The 22,262-nt window shown below is 42.6% G+C and overlaps 1 protein-coding gene across 1 annotated transcript; it reads left to right on the forward strand.

The window, feature by feature from the left end:
* Positions 1-986: 986 nt before the first annotated feature.
* On the forward strand, positions 987-15,530 carry Fkbp14 (FKBP prolyl isomerase 14). Its single transcript, XM_048440378.3, has 4 exons — positions 987-1,351; positions 4,461-4,612; positions 7,140-7,267; positions 13,489-15,530. Exons 1-4 carry the CDS (start codon positions 1,155-1,157, stop codon positions 13,645-13,647), a joined length of 636 nt encoding a protein of 211 aa, XP_048296335.1. The 5' UTR covers positions 987-1,154; the 3' UTR covers positions 13,648-15,530.
* Positions 15,531-22,262: the final 6,732 nt, after the last annotated feature.

Below are 22,262 nucleotides of genomic sequence, written 5' to 3' on the forward strand. Positions count from 1 at the left end.
CGGATGCAGGAGGGTCCAATCCATGGCCAGTGGTGCCATCCCTGGGCTGGTGGTCCTGGGTGCTATAAGAAAGCAGGCTGATCGGCGGATCTCTGTGAGTTTGAGGCCAGCTTGGTCGGTCTACAGAGTGAGTTCCAGGACAGCCAGGACAGTTTCACAGAGAAACCCTAATCTCGGAAAACAAACAAACAACAGTAAGAAAAAAGAAAAAGAGAAAAGAAGAGGGAGAGAGAGGGAGAGAGAGGGAGAGAGAGAGAGAGAGAGAGAGAGAGAGAGAGAGAGAGAGAGAAAGTAGGCTGAGCAAGCCAGAAAGCAGCATTCCTCCATGGGCTGCTTCCAGTTCCTGCTTCCAGACTCCTGTTTTGAGTTCCTGCCCCGACTTCCCTGGATGATGGACTGTGATATCAAGTGTAATCGATAAAAATCCTTTCCTCCCCAAGGTGCTATTGGTCATGATGTTTTAACCCAGGAACTAAGACACTGTCTAAATGGTGTAAATGGGGAAAATAACCACGTTAAGTTAGTGAGAATCTTGCCCCAGAATGTGCTTTGGGAATCTTAATGCATTCTTCGTCCTTAGAGTTTATGTTCTAATTCTGAGCCATCATTTATGGTATTCTGGTGTGTGTGTGTGGGGGGGGTTCTTCTCTAGTATCCGGTCTTTGCAAAAGCCCCAGTGTCACCTGGTCGGGGCTCTTTAGTAGTTCAGCTGGAGTTCTTCGCAGAGGCAAAGCCCTCCCCCAAGGTGTTAACTGTTAGCTCTGCACCCAGTTGCCCTCCCAAGGTGGGAGAATTTCCTAATCCGCCGGCTCTAGGACTACTCGGAGAGGCTGGACCCGGCCTCTGCAGACCCAACACCGCACCGAAACACTACACTGTTGCAGCACCATTGGCTGGAGAGGAGCCTGAGTGACACCATCGCCAGCCAGTAGAAGGCAGCCTTTCCCAAGCAGCCGCCAGACCAGAGCCAATCATGTTGGGATGGAGCTTAACTCTTTAAAGGAGAGTCCGCAGTGTGTGGGAAAGTTGGTAGTAAAAGTGCCACGTCTTCCTGGGAGGTTGCGGGGGGAGTCCTGAACTTACCCGAGGCTGTTGCCGCTTTCGGCACCTTTTTAACTCTATGAAGTCGGGGGCCCTTGCTCTGCTTTGGTAACATGAGTTTTTTCTTGTGGAACGTGATCTTGACACTGTGGGTCACGGCTGTGAGTGGAGCTTTGATCCCTGAGCCAGAGGTGAAAATCGAAGTTCTCCAGAAGCCGTTCATCTGCCATCGCAAGACCAAGGGAGGAGACCTGATGTTGGTCCACTACGAGGGCTATTTAGAAAAGGACGGCTCCCTGTTTCACTCCACGTAAGTAATTATGCCTCGCAGGCAGAACGATGTCGGACCCACCCAGTCACCCCAGCCCTCCTACTGTAAAATTAACAGTTCCTTTACTTCTAAAAACAGAAACAAAACGCTGAAACATCTGCCTTACCTATGGGGAAAGAAAATTGTCAAAAGCCAGTTTTAGAGAACAAGGCCTTGAAAGGACTTTCTAGAAACTTGTCTTGAAAGTTAAATTCCTTACAGTTTTAGTCTTTATAAAATTAGATCTAGAATATTTGAAGTTTTACAGAAAGAGTAGTTATAATTAAGCAGTAAGTAGAAAAAGCTTAGTAGAATCGTCTACCTACCACTCCATTCCTTAGGTAAATTATCTGATTCCACTTTTAATTGGTCATAAGAGATATTAAAACGTGTCACTTTGTTCAAGAGCAAAATGCACAATCGTCTATTTGCCGCCTTCTAAAAGATGCACAAATGCTGTTTCATCGACCTGTCTGGCGGGTGGCATTTTGGTCAAAGCGCAGACTGGTGATTTCAGGAGTTGTTCCTTTTTTTTTTTTTTTTTTTTTTTTTTTTTTTTTTTTTTTTTTAAAAATCGGGCTTCCTTAATGGATTAGGTGTGGTTTAGAAGTCCTAGTGGAAGGTGCGTGGTGTTAGCATTTCTTTTCTCTAAACAAAGAAAGACAGCAGGTAACTGTTCGCAAGTGGAATGATTTCCATTCTGAAAGTATTTAGCGAGCAGTTCCTTAGGGACATTCTGGAAGTTCACCTTCTAACCGCCTACATCCATTCATTCATCCAGCCTGTGAAACGCTCATTGAAAGCCACATTTCAGGTCCTGGAGATGCAGCTTTTAGCATTTACTAAAAACACGTTCTGGTCCTCCTGCAGCACTGCATGTGCAGGGAGTGGGAGATGGGACAAGACTCTCTTGGTGGAGAATGCAGAATGTCTGAAGCACTGGTGAAGCCTGGGGAGCCTGTGGTCAGTTGTGCTGAGGCGGAGGGTAAAGACACATTCATAACAGAACAGCCTGGAAATCGATGAGTGGAGGTCAGCTGGAGGAGGACTTTGCAAATGAAGGAATCGTATGCGCTAAGTCTGAAACTTTAGCTCACCTTAGGTCCTTAGGTTGGTTTTGTTTTAATAAACTGCTTTGAGACATGGTCTTTTGTGAGGGTTGAACATAGTGAATGGCATTCCTCTCTGAACACTGTTTGCCCTGGTAAAAGGTTCCAAAAACAGCCAGCTGGGAGGTGGTGGCACACGCCTTTAATCCCAGCACCCGGGAGGCAGAGGCAGGTGGATCTCTGTGAGTTCAAGGCCAGCCTGTTAGAAGAGCTAGTTCCAGGACAGGTCCCAAAGCCACAGAGAAACCCTGTCTCAAAACAACAATAACAAAAACCAACCAAACAAAAAGGTTCCATAACAGTTTGTCATAGCTTTGCCCTCGCCAGTAAGGCGAGGCAGATAGCAACGATGCTGTGAAGCTGCCCTTCAAGATTTCAGTTACATTCTTGCTTTCAGTCTGATCTCTTTCATCTCTAGCCTGCTTTCTTTCCGGTCTCAGGGCCAACAACCTGGGAGGATATTTTGTAGCATTTCTCTGTTATGTTCTGGAACTTTGGGCAGGGACTGTCGTTATGCAACCTTCATGTAAAATCGTAGGCCTGGCTAACTGGGTATAATGATACTGAAGAAATATGATTAAACAAGTCTGCAAAGAGTGTTTTGTGTCACCAGAACCATATCTATGTGATGACTAACCTAGCTGTAATGAGAAATCTGGCCAAATGTAGTTAGTGCTGATGATTGCTGTTTCACTGCTTTTTTTGCCCTGTGATCACGAGGGGACATGCAGGACAAGAAGGAACACCATTTACCCAGTTTTTGTAACCATGGTACCCACAAACCTAACACGAGGATGTTTTATTCACACCCAAGAATTATCCTGAAATAGGATTCTTTCCTTGCTCTCTACCAGGTGAACAAAGCTGGTCTCTCAGGATGCTCGGACATTTTCCTGTTCCTTTTCCCTCCAGAACTCGAGGGGCTAATGCTCTAGGGTTTGCCAAGTAGCCCCATAGTAGATCTTTGGAGAAGGTCTGGGTCTAAGTGGAGATTTAGGGTAAAGGCAGCCTTTTCCATGCATCAGAACCATTAGCAAGCTACACATCGGGAAGGCTTGTAGACAGGAAGTAAGATACTTCTGTCTCTGTGTCTGGGATCGAATAGGCCTTCAGGGTGCAGCAGTAATTCTCCTAGCCTTGTATCTCCTTCTCAAACTCAAGACTTTCCCTGAGTTTCTCCTTGGTCTGTGGCCCTCCTGGGAAGTCACTTGAACTTAGGGGTTAGGTATATCTGATGTCAAATACTGGTACACTTAACTTCCGTTTTCTCTGTACAAAAGGTTAATACTGGTATAGCTGGCCCTCTGTCTGCAGGTTCTGTATCCCTTGATTCAAATTAAGTATAGATCCAAAATATTTGAAATATGTGTGTGTGTGTTGAGCTCATGCAGGCTTTGTATTGTCTTTATCCAGTAAACAACTATTTGTATAGCATTTCCATTATAGTATGTGTAATCTAAAGGTGGTTTAATGTATATGGTAGGTTATGTGCAACTACGGTAGAGTTGAGCTCCTTGTGGTTTTGATGAACAGAGGATCAAATCCTGAGGACACTCTTCTAAGAATACCTATCAATAACAGAATCATCACTGAAGTTAGAGACAAATTTGCAATAATACTTGCTCTAAAGTACATGCTCAAATTAATTATTATTATTATTTTACTATTTCCTCTGCCCTTCTCAAGCTGCCTCAGTTGATGGATTTTGAATCAAGAGAAGTGGACAGGGAATTGAATTGCTATGAAGTAGACTTGAATGTGTGTGTGTGTTTCCAATCCAAGAACTGCTGTTTACTTTAGTTTCTGAGTTCATACGCTTAACCGCTGGTGGGTAGAAAAAAATGAAGCCCAGCAATGATATTTGTTATAAAGTCACTAAAACTGTCTCTAATGTGTAGAGTGCTTACCTAGCATTTGTGGGACTGTGGCTTCGATTCCTAGCGGGGTAGGCGGGGGGAGAACATAATTATTTGAATTTTGATGTGTTTTCTTTCTGGTAGTCACAAACATAACAATGGCCAGCCCATCTGGTTCACCCTGGGTATCCTGGAGGCTCTCAAAGGCTGGGACCAAGGCCTGAAGGGGATGTGTGTGGGAGAGAAGAGAAAGCTCATCATTCCTCCAGCCTTGGGCTACGGCAAAGAAGGGAAAGGTAAAGTTGTGTGACCTTCACTGCGGTGCATCTCTGAATGCTTCCTCCCTCCCAGACAGAAACCCACCCGCGCACTTTAACCATGCAACAGAAAGGCCATCCAGCAAAAGTGTCTTGGTGATCTGAACGTTTGGAATGTAGATCATTGGCTATGATTTGATGTGGTAGCTGTGTTTATAGCCAGGAAATCTTCCATACTGTAGGTCTCACTAGGAGTCCTTTCATTCTTGCTTTTAAATGTATTTGTAAAGTTTTCAATAGCTTATTTTAATTTTATTCTTTTTTTTGTTTTGTTTTGTTTTGAAGACAGGGTTTCCATTGCTGTCCTGGAACTTGCTCTGTAAACCAGGCTGGCCTTCTAACTCAGAGATCTGCCTGATTCCACTTTATGAGTTCTGGGATTTAAAATGTGTGCCAGCACTGCCCAGCTCAATAGCTTATTTTAAAATAACTCATTGACTTGAATTAAAAATAATTCTCCCTGTGTTACAAGCTGCCTGGCTGGTCCATACAGCTTTTGTGCCAATTTGTTTTCTGGCACAGGCATACCTGGTGTTTAGGATGAGTTCAGGTAGCTCTCCAGGGCTCCTTGGTGCTCTCCAAGGGTTGTTTGGTGATGCTAATCAGCTCGCCCCAGCTGTAGTCTCTCCACTGAAATCTGCTCTGAGCCAATGGCCAGGTCTGAAGCGACAGGTTAGTGAACCAGGATGTCTACCACTGTGTTGTTTCTGATACTAAAACAATCGGAACCAACCTGTGTTATCACCAGAGGTTAGCCAAATAAAGGGTATCCTTCTTATTAAAAGTGCCAATTGCAAAAATTTTGAGTTATGTATATAAAATGTGTGTGGTATAAAAATAGCAGATAGATTTTTCTGTATGTCTAACTTGCCCCATGAGTGAAAGGGGGCATATATGCACATTGTATCCCAATGAATAAAATATTCATAGTGTACTATGATTCTGAGAATTGCATTCATTTCTGATTCTATTATCCAAATTCTCGATGAAGAAAATGTAGTTTGTGGACAGTGAAGAAGATATTGTAAGAAGCCATCAGAAGCAGACAGAGAATCACTCTGATGATTTTCACCATTCATCAGCAAAGCATAGCCCCCGACAAAGTGGGGATCAAGCCTCTTGCCACAGTTTCCTAAGGAAGTTGAGTGTTGTATATGAAAACGATGTACTCCAAAGTAGGACTCGCTATCTAAGCCGTGTCCCACTGGCTTGGTTATTCACCAAATGCAACTCTGATTATATTCTACAGAAAGCCATCCAGTATCTAGGGGAGGTATCTCTAATACCTAGACATAGTCTTTCTTTCCTGGGTCTTTGTTCTTTTGCTCTGAACTTTATGTATGCAGAGCAGCCGTAGTTGTCCATGACATTCTTAACTCAGCTTTACATCATAGGCACTCCCTTCAGTGTCGTGAAACTAACTCTGCTAATCTGTGTTTGTCACTAGTTCTGTAGTGTGTTAGTGCACGCTTGCATGCCTCCGTGGGAAGACACCAGCTTTCCCACCGACCTAGTGCATGCCCCTTCCCTGTGCCAGCGCGACGGTAAGCTCTACCTCACACTGTGAGCGTTGCCCTCTTCTTACTACCCTTCCTTTTGTGGAACTTTGAGGAGATGGGGATGTAGCTAAGACTTGGCTAATGCATGTGTCCAGACCTTTCTGTTACATAGAGTTGTAAGAAAGCAAGTTTGAAACAAAAATAAATGCCCACAATTCCAAGAAGGGTTTGTTTCTTTGATCATTAATTGGACTTTTTTTTGTTTGTTTTTACTCCGAGATCTTAACAAATGCATAAATACTTTGTTAGGGAGGCATTTCCTAAGTTGTTGAAAATTTTGAATGTTCCTTTATTATTTTTAAGAAAATTTTGTCTTAGTAACATATCAGGCACTTACTATTTATCAAGAATAACACGGAGGGTTTTATTTTTGCATGCGTTTTCCCCTTTTATCCTTCTCACAGACTCCTAAGGTAGAAAATGTTATCAATCTTATTTTACAGACAAGGAAGGAATTGATGCCTAGAGGCTGCAGATGTGAACAGAACTCACACTATTATATACTGCCTCCCAGTGGCAGACACAGCCGCACCACTCTTATGTCCTTGAAGGTCAAGACTTTCTAATCTAAATTAGTAAATCTCTTGTAATAATTTAATTAAGTCTGAACTATTCAAAGCCCTTTGAAAGTCATTCTTGACATATAACATGAAGGGCCTTAATTATATTTGAAATTTAGCATCGAGACTTTTAGGAACATCTGCATATGTGCATGTATTTCATTGCTGCTCCAAACTAGAGTGCTTTCGTTCTGCCGTTTGGGGTTAGTCCTTCTTGGGACCTACTTTTCGTTTCTGGGTAAAGTTATAGAATAAGTGATTCCCACTGTCTGTGACCGTCAAAGAATCTCTCCATTACTGTAGTTAAAATGTCTGTTACCATAATTGATTTTGTTATGAATACTTTTAGATTTTCTAAATAAAAACTTCTCTATTTCTTCATATCAGGCAAAATTCCCCCAGAGAGCACATTGATATTCAACATTGACCTCCTGGAGATTCGAAATGGCCCACGGTCCCATGAATCATTTCAAGAAATGGATTTGAATGACGACTGGAAGCTCTCTAAGCATGAGGTGACCATACCCTCTACCTCTATTCTGTCTTCTGCTTCTTTAAGGCTCAGTCTTACAGAAATGCATTAGCTTCTGGGAGAAAGGAGATCAGTTTTCTTCAGTGGAATGATACTGGGCATGTTAGCCACAGTCCAGGGCAGGCCCCATGCTCAGGAGTAGTGGCCAACACCAATTGGACTCCCATGGCTTTTAGTGAATTTTCTTCATTTTAAAAAAGAGAAAGAAGCTGGGCGGTGGAGGCACATGCCTTTAATCCTAGCACTAAGGAGGCAGAGGCAGGTGGATCTCTGTGAGTTCGAGATCATCCTGGTCTACAAGAGCTAGTTCCAGGACAGGCTCCAAAGTTACAGAGAAACCCTGTCTCGAAAAACCAAAAAATAAATAAATAAAAATAAAATAAAAAAGAGAAAGAATTTGAAATTGGGAGGAGGGGGGAATCTGAGAGGAGTTGGGGGTTCGTAAAAATATGATAAAGTATACTCTATAAAATTATCAAAGAATAAATAAATAATAAGGAAATTTTATTTTTATTTAGATAAAATATTATTCACAGCTTTCCCTGAAGTGCTTTGAAAGTTACCTTTCCTATAGGAAGCCATTGCCTACGGGAGAACGGTGTTGACTGAGAAAGCATGTCCCATCTCTTGTCCCTTCCTCCTTCACCTGTGCTCCGTGTTAACTGTGTCTGTCTTCACCCCTGGAGCTTGGGAAGTTTCATTTTTTTTTTATGACAGTTCCGAATATAGGAGAAAGAACTGAGTCCTGAGGGGTTTCTCATGGGGACAGTTTCTGTTCCAGATGTCAGACTGGCTGCTGTGTGTGCTTCACAGTACTCAACAAGTACTTTCCATGGTCTCGTTTGTTGAAGTTAGTTCCTGGAGAAGGGGGTGTCTGCATTTTCACAGAGGGAGCTTCCTCAGCCATCTGAAGTCCTAATGTTTGGGGTGGGAGAAAGAAGGACTTCCCCACATCTCAAGCCTTCACCACCATCACTGGCTTTTGTAGAGAAATGAGTGGAGGTAGATACGTGCCCTGCAGCTCTTTCCTGCAGTCCCTAGTCTGCCACGTGCAGGGGATGCTCAGTCATTTTTAATGTTTTGGTGAGTTTCACTCTAAGAGCCAGAAAATGATGGTGTCTCAGACAGAGTTGTTGGGAACCGAGGGATCTTTATGGACACTAATGGGGTTGTTTCTTTGTGGTTTTGTTTTGTTGTGTGTTGTGTTGATTGAGACAGGCGCTCCCTGTGTTCAGGCATGCCTTGACGTGGTGAACCTTCTGCCTTAGCATCCTAGCACTGGGATTCAGAGTCCGTGTCACCGGGTTTCATATGTGGTGGTGTTAACGGTTATATATCTCCCTCTATATCCAAGATAAATTGTAATTCTCTCTCACTAAAAAAATTATGTAACCTATTCTTGTGTCTTAAAAAAAAATCAACTGATATAAATGAATATATGTTAAGAAGGCTTGGGCTGGGCATGTAACTCAGTTGGTCAAGAACTTGCTTAGAATGTGCAAGCCTCTGAGATCAGTCTTCAGCACTCAGGAAACAAAACAAAGAAGTGTTTATGTGCCTAGGTCATCTTCATCCTTCACCGGATCTCTCCACCCCATCCAGGTTCACTAGTTTCTGATGTATTTTTCTGATGCTTAGGCAAATATTTATTATTAGTTTACTTTTTCTTACACAAAAGGCTGAAAATAAGCTATTTAGTAGTTTCCTTTTTCACAGAACATATCCTGAGACGGAGTCTACATCAACCCATAAAATTGTTCTGTTTCTTCCTCCTTGGCCCCTTTACCTCCCCTTGCCCTCTCCTTACTTTCATTCCAACCTTATGTCACTTACCCTAAGTAGATAGTGTATGTTTACATGTTCAAGTCTGTGGCGAGAGGACTGTGGTCACTGGTCCAAATTGCTGGAGTGGGGATTTGATGACAAATGATGATACAGCATTTTAGTGAGTCCTGGGGGTTGAAGGCAGCCTTCTGGTTATATGTGTATTTATGTGTGTGGTTTGTATCTATGGCGCATGCCTGTAAGTGTGCAGAGTGTACATGGGTTTACATGCAGAGGCCAGAAGAACAGGACATTGACTGTTCCCATATTGCTGTGTTGTTTGAAGGCATCTGTTGGTTCCTGGCTCTTCAGTCCCTAAGTAATCACATAGAAATTATATTATTTAAATCACTGCTTGACCCGTTAGCTCTAGCTTCTTATTGGCTAACTCTTACATCTTAATTTAACCCATCTCCATTAATCTGTGCATCACCACAAGGTCATAGCCTACCAGCAAAGTTTCAGCACGTCTCTCTTGGGTGGTGGCTCCATGGCTTCTCCCCGACTCCACCTCCTTTCTCCCAGCATTCAGTTTAGTTTTCGCTACTATCTACCCTATTAGGCCAAACCAATTTCTTCATTATCCAATGATATTCACAGCATACAGAGAGGAATCCCACATCATTGCTGTCTGCCTTATGTCTTGAGATTCTTAATGAACCTGTGGCTGCTGGGTGGCTAGCAAGCTCATGGAACTTCCATTTTTTCCTCTCCACAAAGTGGGGTTTACAGGCACATGCATTTTCAATGAAGCTGGGGGTTTGTAGCCCTCCTGCTCACACAGCAAATGGTCTTATCCACTGAGCTGTCTCCCCAGTCCTTGATTATGTTTTTAAAAACAATAGAAAATTGTAGCATAGGACTTGAAAGACACTGCTTTGATTTCCTAGTTTACAGGATCCTGGTTAGGCTCTGCTGGTGTGGCGTGATCACAGCCAGGTACACAATTCTTTATACTTGTAGCTGTGGGTTCAGATGAAAAGGGAGAATGTAATTTTATTTTAGGAAGGCTGTCTAGAATTCTGACTCTTCCTAGAAAGAAAGCATGATGAAACCAATGTGTCCAAAGGCAGCCATTGTTCAGTCATGCAGCCTTGTTTGGATTCTGGCAGGAGCAGGCAGCATGCATTGTTAACCCAAGCTGACCAAGGAACACAGCTTCAGGACGGTTCATCCCAATGATCATTCTGTAGGCCACACTGCTGCCTGTGCTGTCTTTGCTTATTTATTCCATCAGAGAAAGCTCTCTTCCTTGGCAGCCACTTTTGACAAAGCTCTGGTTATTTGCAGTAAATTTTGGAGAAAGGTCTATTGAAGGAAAGCCAGAAGTACTTGCACATTCTCTATACTTGCATGCTCTCTGGGAAGAATACTGGAAGTGACAAAATATTTTTACAACTATTTTGCAAGCGTTAGGTGAACTCAAGACAAGTTCTTGTCATTACCTGACTTGTTTCAAGAGGTTCTGTGGTAGGGTCAGAAAAGCATAGATTTGAGACACCAGTGTTTTGGGGATCCAAGAGTAGAAAAATTTGGAGAAGTCTCAAGTGGATATGGCTTTCAAAATAAATTTCCTTACACACCGAGTCATGTATATCCTGCTGATTAGAATGGATGCTTTGTCTTCATGATACATGTTTCTTACAGGGCTTTGCTCCGGTGTGTCACTGCCCCATCATGGAGCACAGTGGCACCTACAGAGTGTGACCTCATGCCCTGTAGATCTGCCTTACCTGGATGTAGCCTGTGGCAGGAAAGAAGGAGGGAGGAAGGGAGGGAGGGAGGGAGGGAGGGAGGGAAGGAAGGGGATCAGCACATTTTAGAAAGTGGAATCAAATGAGCAGTGGGAGAATTTGATGAGAGAAAAGAGGTGACGGGCAGTGCAGGGGTGACGGGAGGACAGGAAGAAGAGGGAGTGATGTCTGCAGGGGTGACAGGGAGGGTAGAAAGAAGAGGGAGTGACGTCTGTGGTGAACCACTTAGAAATAAACCCCTGGACAGATTTAGAGCAAGCACAGATGTAAAAGAAAAGTTGCTTCTGTCAAGCATATTATAATTTTTTTCTGAAAATAGATTTTTCTTTGCCTGATTTGATTCTAGCACATAATTATTTCAAACCTCTTGATTATAAAAACTTAGATTGAACCTTTCTAAGAGCATTTTCTCATATATATGAGAGTGTGTGTGTGTGTATAATGTGTGTATATATATAATGTGTATATATATATTAAGACTATTAGCTTTTGATGAGTATAATATTTCTTTCTTTTGTATTTGTTTTGTGTTGTTAGTTTTGAGAAAGGGTTCCTCTATGTAGCTAGCCCTGACTGATCTAAACTCACTATATAGACCATTCTGACTTTGAATTCAGAAATCTGCTTGCTTTTGCTGGCATCAAAGGCATGTACTATCATGCCTTGCAGTCTAGTATTTCTGATTACACACTTATCTCTTAGTTTCAACAAAACAAATTATAGTTTTCAAGTAAACCAGGAAACAGGTAGCATAATTTGTTTAAAGTTTTCTTTGGTTATCGAGAGTCAAGCAAACAAACATAAAAACATCCAGTTTATAAGAATGTTCGACTTGGGAGTGGAAAGATAGCTCAATGGTTTAGAGCACTGACTGCTCTTCCAGAGAACCCAGATTCCATTCCCAGCACCCACATGACTCACAACTGTCTGTAAGTCCAGTTCCAGCTGATCCGATGCCCAGTGACCTCTTTTGACCTCCATGGGAACGAGGCACATGTGTGCACATGCAAACATGCAGGCAAGTGCTCAGAAAATATAAATAAATCATAAAAAATTTCCTTTTCTATAAGTTAAACTTTAAAAGAACATTCGGTTAAAAAATCAAATCTCACAAACTTCTGGAAGATTTTATGATGTTAAACATTTTTTGAAAGTGAATTTTATTCAGTGGTTTTAATATAATGCTGTAAAATATTAGCCAAACCTAACAAAAAATGCAATATGTATGGCAGGTTTAAACATTTTAAAGGTTATATTAATTTTATTAATACTTTAAAATACTGCCCAAACATCTTTTTAAATCCTGCATTTTTATTTTCAATTAAATTAGTATAACAACCAGTTGGAAGACCAAACTGAATAAAACACGAAGACAATGTCCTAAAAATTAATGTCTTGTCCCCACAACTTTCCCCCTTAATTATTGTCCAGTGAGTGGATGAGTATGTTTGCTGTAGGCATCCTGTGGCGAGCCAATCAGTCAAGCCTGTTTGCCATTCTTGATTCTCTCAAGAAGTGAGACTTCACCCAAAATGCTGTGTCAACGGCACCATACTGGGAGTTTATAAATGAACCATTTTTCACACTTGAAGAATAGTAATAAATGCAGTTCAGAGTCAGAGAATATTGGTGTACAATCCAGGAATTAAAACTGCTTATAGATGGGAGACGAAGAGATGGCTGTCAGCAAAGCGCTTGCCATTCAAGCGTGATGACTTGAGTTCCAGGCCCAGAATCCAAGGTGGGTGTGGAAGGGTGGCAGTGTAATCTCAGAGCAGGCAGGTGGAGACTGGCAGCTCCCTGAAGGTTGCTAGCCAGTCCAAAGTTCTAGGTGAGAGACCATGTCCTCGAAAATAAGACTCTGAGAAAGGAGACTGACTTCTGGCCTCTGTATACAGGCGTACACACGTGCATACATGCACAACCCCGCACAAATAAGCACATGCACACATACCTGAGAGCACACACAAATATAAATGAACTGCTAAATAAACAGCTTCAATTAAATGTTGACTTCTTAATGTGAAACTCTAAGAATGAAAGTGAAGCCCGCTTAAAACAAGCAAACGGACTGGGGAGATGGCTCTGTGTGATAAGTGCTGGCCATGCAGGCCTGAGGACCTGGGTTGGGATCCTTAGTACCATAGAAAAAGCAGAGCATGGCAGTGCATGCCTCCAGTCCTGGCCCAGAGGAGGCAGAGACAGGGAGCTCCCTGGGACTTGTTAGCCTCCCTGGGTGGCTATCAGTGAGCTTCAGGTTCAGTGAGAGACCACATCTCAACCTATGAGGGGGAAGAATGGTGAAGGGACACACACGGATACACACATACATGGATACACACACACACATACACACACACACCTTTTTAAAAAAGGCAAAAGGGCAGGTAATAGGTTTTAATAAAAACCTTATATTTGATACAAACGTATATTTGAGTGTGTATGTGTATATATGATATAAGCATTATTTTCATTTCTGAAAACGATTTGGTGTCTCCATCATTCCTATAAAGCAAAGATTGCTTTCCTTCCTTTAGGAATGGGTCACAGATTTGCTTTTTTCTTGCTGTGTATCGTTGCGGTGATGCAGTGTGGATTTTGATTAACGAGAGCTGTTATTTTGTAGGTTAAAGTGTATCTGAAGAAGGAGTTTGAGAAGCACGGTGCAGTGGTGAATGAAAGCCACCATGATGCTTTGGTGGAGGATATTTTTGATAAAGAAGATGAAGACAAAGATGGCTTTATCTCGGCTAGAGAATTTACATATGTGCATGACGAACTGTGATGGTGTACCTGCCATTGTATAGCATCCATGTGTAAAGGGAAGACGGTACCTTTAAAGAAAGTTGTAGTTTTGAACAACATTCTGTTCTTGCTTTGTTTGTTTTCAGTTTTATGTTACTTTCTGTTATTTAAGAAACCCCATAGACTTTGTAAATATCCATATCTTTCTTTTAAGTTATTGGGAAGAAACAGTCATCGTTGAGTAGACTTCTGGGCCATTCCATGTTCACACGAAGCCTGTTTACTTGCTTCCTTCTCACAGTGATATTTTGCAGCTGGAAACATGCCACAACATACGGACAGATTGTAGCACAAATCAGCGCCCCAGGGCTTGCTCCTTTCTGGTAATAATGAAGTAGTTTTTTTCTTTACCTATTTTTGAGTCTCTGCCTGAGGAGGCATATGGTAGGCCTCATTCCTTAACAGTTATGGCCTCACTGTGGCGATGTGCAGTGTTGGATGATTAATGGAGTTAGCAGTTCGTGAATAGGTGTGCATTGAAACATTCTGCCCAGACTTCATAGTGGCTAATGGCCTAGTAAAATAAGTCAGACAAATCATTTATGTGTTTGTTTCCTTGTAATCATTGATTCAAAATATGGTGGGCCTGGCAGAGAGTTGTATTTATGGTCAATGTTTACTTTTAAGGCTACCAGATTAGCCTCTTGGTTCTTCACTGAATAAAGTTTACAGTTAGTACGTTATTTCACAATGATAATGAATTATGAGAGGAGTTAGTAAATCAACTAGACTGTCCCATTTCTGACCCATTGAAAATGAGGCCGACCTATACCAACTTCTATCACTACTTATCCTGAGTTTGAAAATGGACTTTTTTCATTTTCTCTCAAATTGACTTGTAAAAATGATGACTAATTCTGTTTTTAAAACTTGATTTTAATCAAATTGGCTGTTGTCTTAAATACTTAAAGCAGACTTCCCAGATCTCTATGTGTTAAACATAGGTTCTCATGGTTTATAAAAAAGGATCACACGCACTGTTGTCTGACCGTTGTTGTTCTGACGCCTTTGAGAAGCTGCTGGGTCTGATGGTACCGCTTTACTGATAAGAGGTGCTGTTCAGAGGTGACGGATGAGCCCAATGCTGGTGCTTAAGCTGCAGACACATCTTCAGCCCGAGTTCACTTTCTACTTCTGTGCTAAGGAAGAAGCAGCGAGTTTGTATGTATCAGTTGGGCCCCATTTCCCCTCGCACCTTTACCTCTGGGAACAGTTCCTGACTGATCCTGGCAGATCCCAGCTCTCCTCAGGATTCAGGAATGTCTGTGTTCTCATAGAATAATCTTCATATTTGCTCCCAGTGAGAGGGGTCAGGTCTTAGTTCACCCATTCCCACCCCCTCCTGTTGTTTGTAGAAGTCAGACGACTTCACTACCTACGCATTGACACTTTCCTAGCCAAAGCATGTTATGGGGAAGACTATACTCTAGGATCTGTTCTTGATTTCAGGTATAACCGTGAAATGATTGTCAGCACTGCCCTTTTCTCGACCTTGGGAGGTTGTGGAAAGACCTGTCTTGAGAGGACGGTGGTGTGGCTTGAAGCCTTCCTTATGCCGAAACTGCGACCACTATCTGTGTCGGAACAAGGAAGGAGAAAGAATCTTGATTATTCAATTGTGTACATTTGTATTGGTCCTCAGCTAAGCAGTCAAAACAAGAGTGAAAGAAAGACATACTGGTTGCTTAAGCCTTCTCCCTTTTGTATGCAGTATCTTTGCACCCTCCCATTAGCGGGAATAATCAAACACCAACTGTGACTTCACGTATATGTCATTTGACTCATAACTGTTCCTTGTGTCATATTTAATTTCTATGTCTGTTATGATACTCCTTTTGAAAATAAAGTTTATTTGGGAAATAATTGATTTTGTAAAAAAACATGTTTTGCGTATACATGTGTGGTGTTTGTATGTGTATTCACATATGTTGGGGGCACAGATGTGTGTGCAGGTGCAGGGGTCTTCCTGGATTTTTCCACCAATACATGGAGGCAGGATCTCTCACTGAACCTTGAGCTCTTTGTTTTGGCTATCCAGCTTGCTCCAGGAGTTCTGCCTCTGTCTCCCAAGCAGTGAGGTCACACCTAAGCCAGTTTGCCCACTGACTTTCTTATGTGGGTTCCGGGAAGCTGATGCTCAAAGCATCATCCCCGTTCATCCCCTCAACCCTAATTTTATGGGGAAAAAAAAGAACAATATTAAAGCAGTTTTGCTGCTTCTTCCCCCTCTCTCCTGTCTCTTCCATGCTGAGGATGGAGCCTTCTGTGTGTTAAGCCACAGACCTACCCCCGTAGTCCCTCTCACATTTTAGTCTCGGTTTCATGATAGAGTGGGCAAGAGGGACAGTGGCAGGACACGGGCAGAGTGGTGCGGCCTGTCTCTGGGGAGCTCCGCTATGTGGTTTGCCCGAAAAGCTGTTGCTTCAAGTTAGCAGGAAACCTGATCATTAAGGGCAGTGATTGATAGTGAACTTCACGCAGGGCTTATGGGTAGGGAAGACAGGAGGGTGGGTGTTGTCCCTCTTGTTTAGGTTTGGCGCCTGATTGTGTGTGTAGCCGGTGGACAAGATTTCTCCCTGTTGAGTAAATTAGTGTCATCAAGTGCCTAGGCGATGACATGGGAGACCCTGGTTGTCACAGATCGCGGGAAATGATTTCTGCTTCAGATGAAGCAACTAGCTGTTCGGATTTCTGCTTGTGCAAATAAATTGTACTTATGAAGTGAATTAGTTCCACAGTGTTGTTTAGAGTTTGGCATGCTCCCTCTCGCCACAGAACTGAACAGTGTGTGTGTGTGTGTGTGTGTGTGTGTGTGTGTGTGTGTGTGTGTGAGAGAGAGAGAGAGAGAGAGAGAGAGAGAGAGAGAGAGAAGTGGTCCTTGGTGTCTGAAAATTCCAAGATGGGAAAGCGTCGATTTGATGACATATTATGGAGGAAATTCCAGTCACCTTTTGTTTGAAAAGAAAATTAGCATGTCATGATAACTCTAGGGGAAAATAACTTCTTTTCCAAAGATACAGAGCACTTAGCAGCGGCCTTCTTGTTTTTTCGCTTTTTACCCGCTTTAGCTTGAATTGAAATCTAAATTATCAGCCATTATTTTAAACATGTATGCCTGTCTAAAACACGTATGCCTTGTGCAGGACCATCCGGCAGCCAAACTGCTTCAGTCTTCCGGAGTCTGATCAGGCCTGCCCACCAGAGATCATCACAGCTGGTCCTGTCGACGGTTTCCTCCCTTCTTGGAAGGATGCACCAGAAGGATCATGGGACCCTTGCCTCACTATCCAGCCACCACCGCCCCCAACCACTTGTATGCAATTATGACCTAGCTGAATGTGGCTTTGGGGTCTCTAGGAGGAGCTAGAGGATAGAGGTTGGAAAGGATGGGGGGGGGGAGGTTTCAGCTATGCAGCTGGCAGAAGCCATGATCCTTGCAGGGTGCATATCTACCTGTGTGACTGCTTTAAGGTCACCCATGCCCCTCCCCGTAGTCCCTCACCCACTGCTTTGTAAGACAGCTTCATAAACTCTGGGGAACTTTGGTGGAATCAGACCCCAGTTCGTCGTTGGGACTTTAGAGGAGCGGTAGAGGTTCTGTATGTCTCTCCCCGAGGGAAGGAATTTTAGCGACCTGCTTCTCTCTCTGGATATCTGTATGTAGTATTCATAGGAATATGATTTTTGCATTCCCTTTAGTACAATAACGCCCACAAACTCTAACCTATGTAATAATATTAGTTAATTCGAGTTTGGGTTCTGTTTCTTCTGTTGTCTTGCGGGTGGAGGGACGGCTGAGCAGCAGCCTGGCGCGTGCAAGGCCTTGGGTTCCGACTCTGGAGCCACAAAAAGTTACACAATGCCATCTTTTTGTCTCTCCTCTTGTTCCCTCAAGTTCCCTGATTCAGAACTGCAGGAAGAGCCTGGCTTCAGAGCTCAGTCCTCAAATCAGTGAAAGGCAACCTTGGTGCCTGCAGGTGGCAGGACTCTAACACTTGTTCCTTCCTTTGAGATACATGAGAATCACATGTGGCGTTTTAAAAGTGGGCATTACTGATTCCTCTTCTCAGGAATTCTGATTAATTCCTGTATCTAGCTTGTGTTGAAACCCCCTTGCTTGCTGATCCCAATTTTAAGAAACCCACAGACATTAACTGGAGGTAGTGAACTTTACAGATCCCTGCTCTCAAATGTAGACTAGCATTGTCTGTGTCTACAAATCATTTTTCCCTTATTTAGAAAGCAGTGTTCAAATAATTGTCTGAGAATCAACAGATAGCCAAAAGGATATGAGGAGTTGCTATTTTCCCAGAGTTAAAAATATGTCCTAAGTTGAAAGAAAAAAAAAAGATGATCAGAAAATTAGCTTTTGTGAGCATCTCCCCTCCAATGAGACAGTAGAATGCACTGGGCTTTCCTGAGATATTCTTTTTGAAATTATCTACAGACCACAGCTCTAGAAGAATGCAAAGTCAGATTAACAGAATAGTGAATTATTCTCTTAATGTAAGGTGTACAGGTGCATGTCTGCATGTGTGTGTGTGTGTGTGTGTGTGTGTGTGTCTGAATGTGCAACATGATGCTAAAAAGTTTAGGACTTGGAGCATTTGGGGTTTGCGCTTTTCACGTTAGGGATGCTCAACTGGTAAAGACTTTGGAAATGTTTTTAAGATTTATTTCTTTTTATTTTATGTGTATATAGGTGTGTTTTGCCTGCACGTATGTTTATTCACCAGAAGTGAGCCTGGTACCCTCAGAGGCCAGAAGAGGCCATCAGATCCCCTGGAACTGGGACTGGAGTTGCAGACTGTTGTGAGCCACAACCATGTGGGTGTTGGGAACCGAACCTGGGTTCCCTGGAAGAGCTGTCAGTGCTCTTAACCACCGAGCCATCTCCTCAGCCCCTTTACAACAACCCATGAACGCAAAAAGGTTTCCTATCTAGAGTATTTTCATAAGGGATAGCCAGCCTCTAATGTGAAACATGCATGACATTTCATACCAAATACAGTAATGGACTGTTCTCTTTAGTACATGACTCGCTCTCTCTGAAAATGTGTCCTTACTATGCAGTTACAATTCCTTGTGCTCCTTAGCATCCACCATTCCACATTTAGCCCATATTTCTGTGTTTTAACCACACATAAATTATACTAGAAGCAGTTGTTTTCCTTCTGATGCAACAATGACTTCTCTCCCGTCGCTTGAGCTGCACTGAAGCCAAGTGCATTTTCCTTTCAATTACTTAAGTTATTGCTAGAGAAAGGGTTAAAGCCGCTTGGAAGACAGAGAAATCCACAAAGCAATCGCCCTGGGGAGTCTTTGTTTACCAGTTTTCTGGGTTCCTGCGCTGCTGGTAAAACTTCTGATATAAAATGGACAGCTCAGTGCATTGAGCTAGCCAATCATATTGAAGCCAATCTTAAGTGCCTGCAAGCTAGACTAACATCAATTTTGCTTTACAATGGGAAGAGTGATGACAGGAGACCTTGGCTGAGTTCCCTCCCCCCAAGTAATTCAGAGTAAAGTAAATGGGGTCCCGTTAGTCTCTGGTAATAACTAAATTATCCCCTTCTCTGGTGACAGCTAAATTATCCCCCGCTAGGGGATTTCTGGGAATTTATAAGGCATTTCATTAATTGGAAATTCTGTGCTGTAGTAGGAAACAGATAATTTCTTTAGTAAACAGTTGCAGCAAAATGGGCGTGAGCACAATGTGAAGCGAGGTACTGAGGGCCAATTTCGTGATCACAAAGAAGGTAAGGGTACAGACACCCTTTGTGCTAAGTTTCAGCTTCTGATGGAGCATTTTTATTTATTTGCCGGCTCTCTTCTTGCAAGGTGTGTACTATGTAACCTCCTGGTTAGGAGACCGGAATAAAATGGTCCACTCTGTATCTGTGACTCCTCATATGATCACATGTTTTCTAGAATTGTCATGCAGTTATCTTTCTGCCAAATGCAATCTGTTAAAGGTAATTTTCAGGTGGCCCTTCAGCAGCTAAATTTAGTTAAGTCAATAATTAAACTGACAGGGATGGGGGGATGGCTCGGTGACTATGATGTTTGATGTGCAAGCCCGCCGACCTGAGCTTCATCTCCAATACCCAAGAGAATGTGGAGGAACCTGTGCATACGTGTAACCCCAGCGTTAAGAGAGGGTAGAGACGGGTGGATTCCGGGGACTTGCTGTAGCCAATCTAACCAAAAGGATCAACTGCAGGTTCAGAGAGAGACTGTACCTCCATAAACGAAAATGGGGAGCAATAAAAAAAGACCCAAAATTGACCTCTGCTCTCCACACCACTATACATGGGCAGGTGCAGCCCCCCGCAACAACAATAACAACAACAATAACATACAGACTCACACACACACTTACACACACACACACACACACACACACAGAGAGAGAGAGAGAGAGAGAGAGAGAGAGAGAGAGAGAGAGAGAGAATGCTAATAGTGATTAAACTGTGTAGAATAGCCAGGAGAAATAACAGCACAAAACTAAGGAGATTTCCCTTTAAGAAAGCTAACATTTTACTTGTGGAATAACTTTGGAAAGCTCTTGCAATGAAATTTCTATCTGTAAAAGCCCATTATCCTGAGGATTGGTGTTAGTTCCCCTGTCAATGGTCCCTTGAGAATATTTGCTGAAGTTTCCACTCCCTCTATGATTTTGGCTGAATTTTATAAGGACGGAACCATCCAGAAGATGCCCTACATTTTTTTTCCTGCCTCCTGTGGCAGTAGCCAAGGCTTTCTGCTTTGTGTCCTAGTCTTTAAAGAGAATTAAGCGGCTTGCTAAAGTTAATTGATTCTTACATTAAGACTGAGCAGTAAATCAACTCTGCTTGATTTTTTTCTAACATTTTATTGCTATGGCAACAAATACTCCAACGCTACTATTAACTCTTTGAGGTTTATTTCCCCGGACCTAGCCAATGTATATTGGCTTCTTAATATCTCTTTTCTTTAGAGAATGGAGTGATGTTTAGTAAAGTTAATATGTGCTCCAATATCACCCCCCCATGTGCTAAATGCCTTGCCCTGCTGTCCTTATTTTATTCTAATTGGTTTGACAATCTCATACATGTATAGAATCCATTCATACATGTCACACGCATCCCTCCACCCTCTGATCTTCCACACTACCCCGCTTCTTCCCACCCACGGAGGTAGTGGTGTGGGTTGGAGGGGGTCTGCTGGAAGACAGGAAGTTACTGCCTTCTGTGATACAGGACTGGGGAGTTACATTTCTATGATCAGCTCCACACTCATGTCCACATGAGTGGCCTTTATTAAACTGGGTGGATCACCAAACAAAAACAGCCTTTTTATGTATGTGTGAGTGGATCTTGCCAAATAGCTCAGGGGCTTTGAAATCATGATCTTCCCGCGTCTCCATCCCAAGTTTGGGATTAGAAGTGAGTACTGGTCGTGAGCTTTCAGACCAATCAACTTCAGGATAGTCTCATAACTCTAACCTTCAACACGATTATAGGACATTTTATTGCCTCAAAAACAAAGCCCCGCATGATCTGCAGATCCCCCCAGGACTAAACAGTCACAAATCTGCTCTTTCTGTGGATTTCAAGCATTTACAATAAAGTTCAACCCTTTCTTTCTATTCAAAGTAAGGATGGATCATCTAAAAAAACGATAATTTCTATTTTGGCCAGTCAGTGGTGGTGCACGCCTTTAATCCCAGCACTCGGGAGGCAGAGGCAGGTGGACCTCTGTGAGTTCAAGGCCAGCCTGATTTACAAGAGCTAGTTTCAGGACAGGCTCCAAAGCTACAGAGAAACCCTGTCTCAAACAAACAAACAAAAAACCCAATAAAATAAAAACAATAATTTCTATTTTAGATTTTATGTTAAAGTATGTACTATTTGAAATTCAAAGGTGGACTAGCCATGGATCCCAATCCTAAGGAATAAATCACTCCACGCAGTTCAAATGTCGGATTCTGTGCATATATAAGTGCTAGAACCTATGGACCATGGGTAGAACATGAACAGTGAAAACCTGGGTCTGGGTTTATTCTCAGGGTCCAGGGCAGTGAAAAGGGAAGTGAAGAAGGAATTTAAAAACTAAAATGTGGCTATGAACCTGCGTTATTTCCAGTTCCAAGAGAGCCAGGGGAGTTGATCCAACATGACGTTAACGATACCTTTATAAAAATTTTCTTTTCTTTTGTTTTTGTTTGTTTGTTTTGTTTTGGTGGTTTTGGTGAAGCCAAAATTCCTATCGGACTTTAGACCAACTGTCTGGCTGTCTGAAGAACTGGACAAAAACTCATAGCCATCTCAGTGTAAAGTGACTTTGTAAGCGAGCAGTGTTAATACTGCAGGCTGAAGATGCTCATATTGAAATACAATAGGTCAACCTTAAATATTAAAAATAGTTTGTGGGGGTTGGTGCATTGGCTCAGCAATTAAGTGCATGGGATGTTCTTCCATGGGACCCAGGTTTGATTCCCGCCAACCACATGACTGATTCTAATACCAGCCACTCTCTAGTTGCAGGGGATCAGACATCCTCTTCTGGCCTCCAAGAGCATCAGGCACTTGATGGGTACACATATATACATGA

This window comes from Myodes glareolus, chromosome 6 (assembly GCF_982192425.1).
Source record: "Myodes glareolus chromosome 6, mMyoGla1.1, whole genome shotgun sequence".
NCBI lineage: Eukaryota > Metazoa > Chordata > Mammalia > Rodentia > Cricetidae > Myodes > Myodes glareolus.

Coding starts and splice junctions, on each gene's coding strand:
- Fkbp14 (XM_048440378.3), top strand. CDS start 1,155: ATGAGTTTTTTCTTGTGGAACGTGATCTTGACACTGTGGGTCACGGCT. Junction 1,352..4,460: donor GGCTCCCTGTTTCACTCCAC/GTAAGTAATTAT, acceptor TCTTTCTGGTAG/TCACAAACATAACAATGGCC. Junction 4,613..7,139: donor CTACGGCAAAGAAGGGAAAG/GTAAAGTTGTGT, acceptor TCTTCATATCAG/GCAAAATTCCCCCAGAGAGC.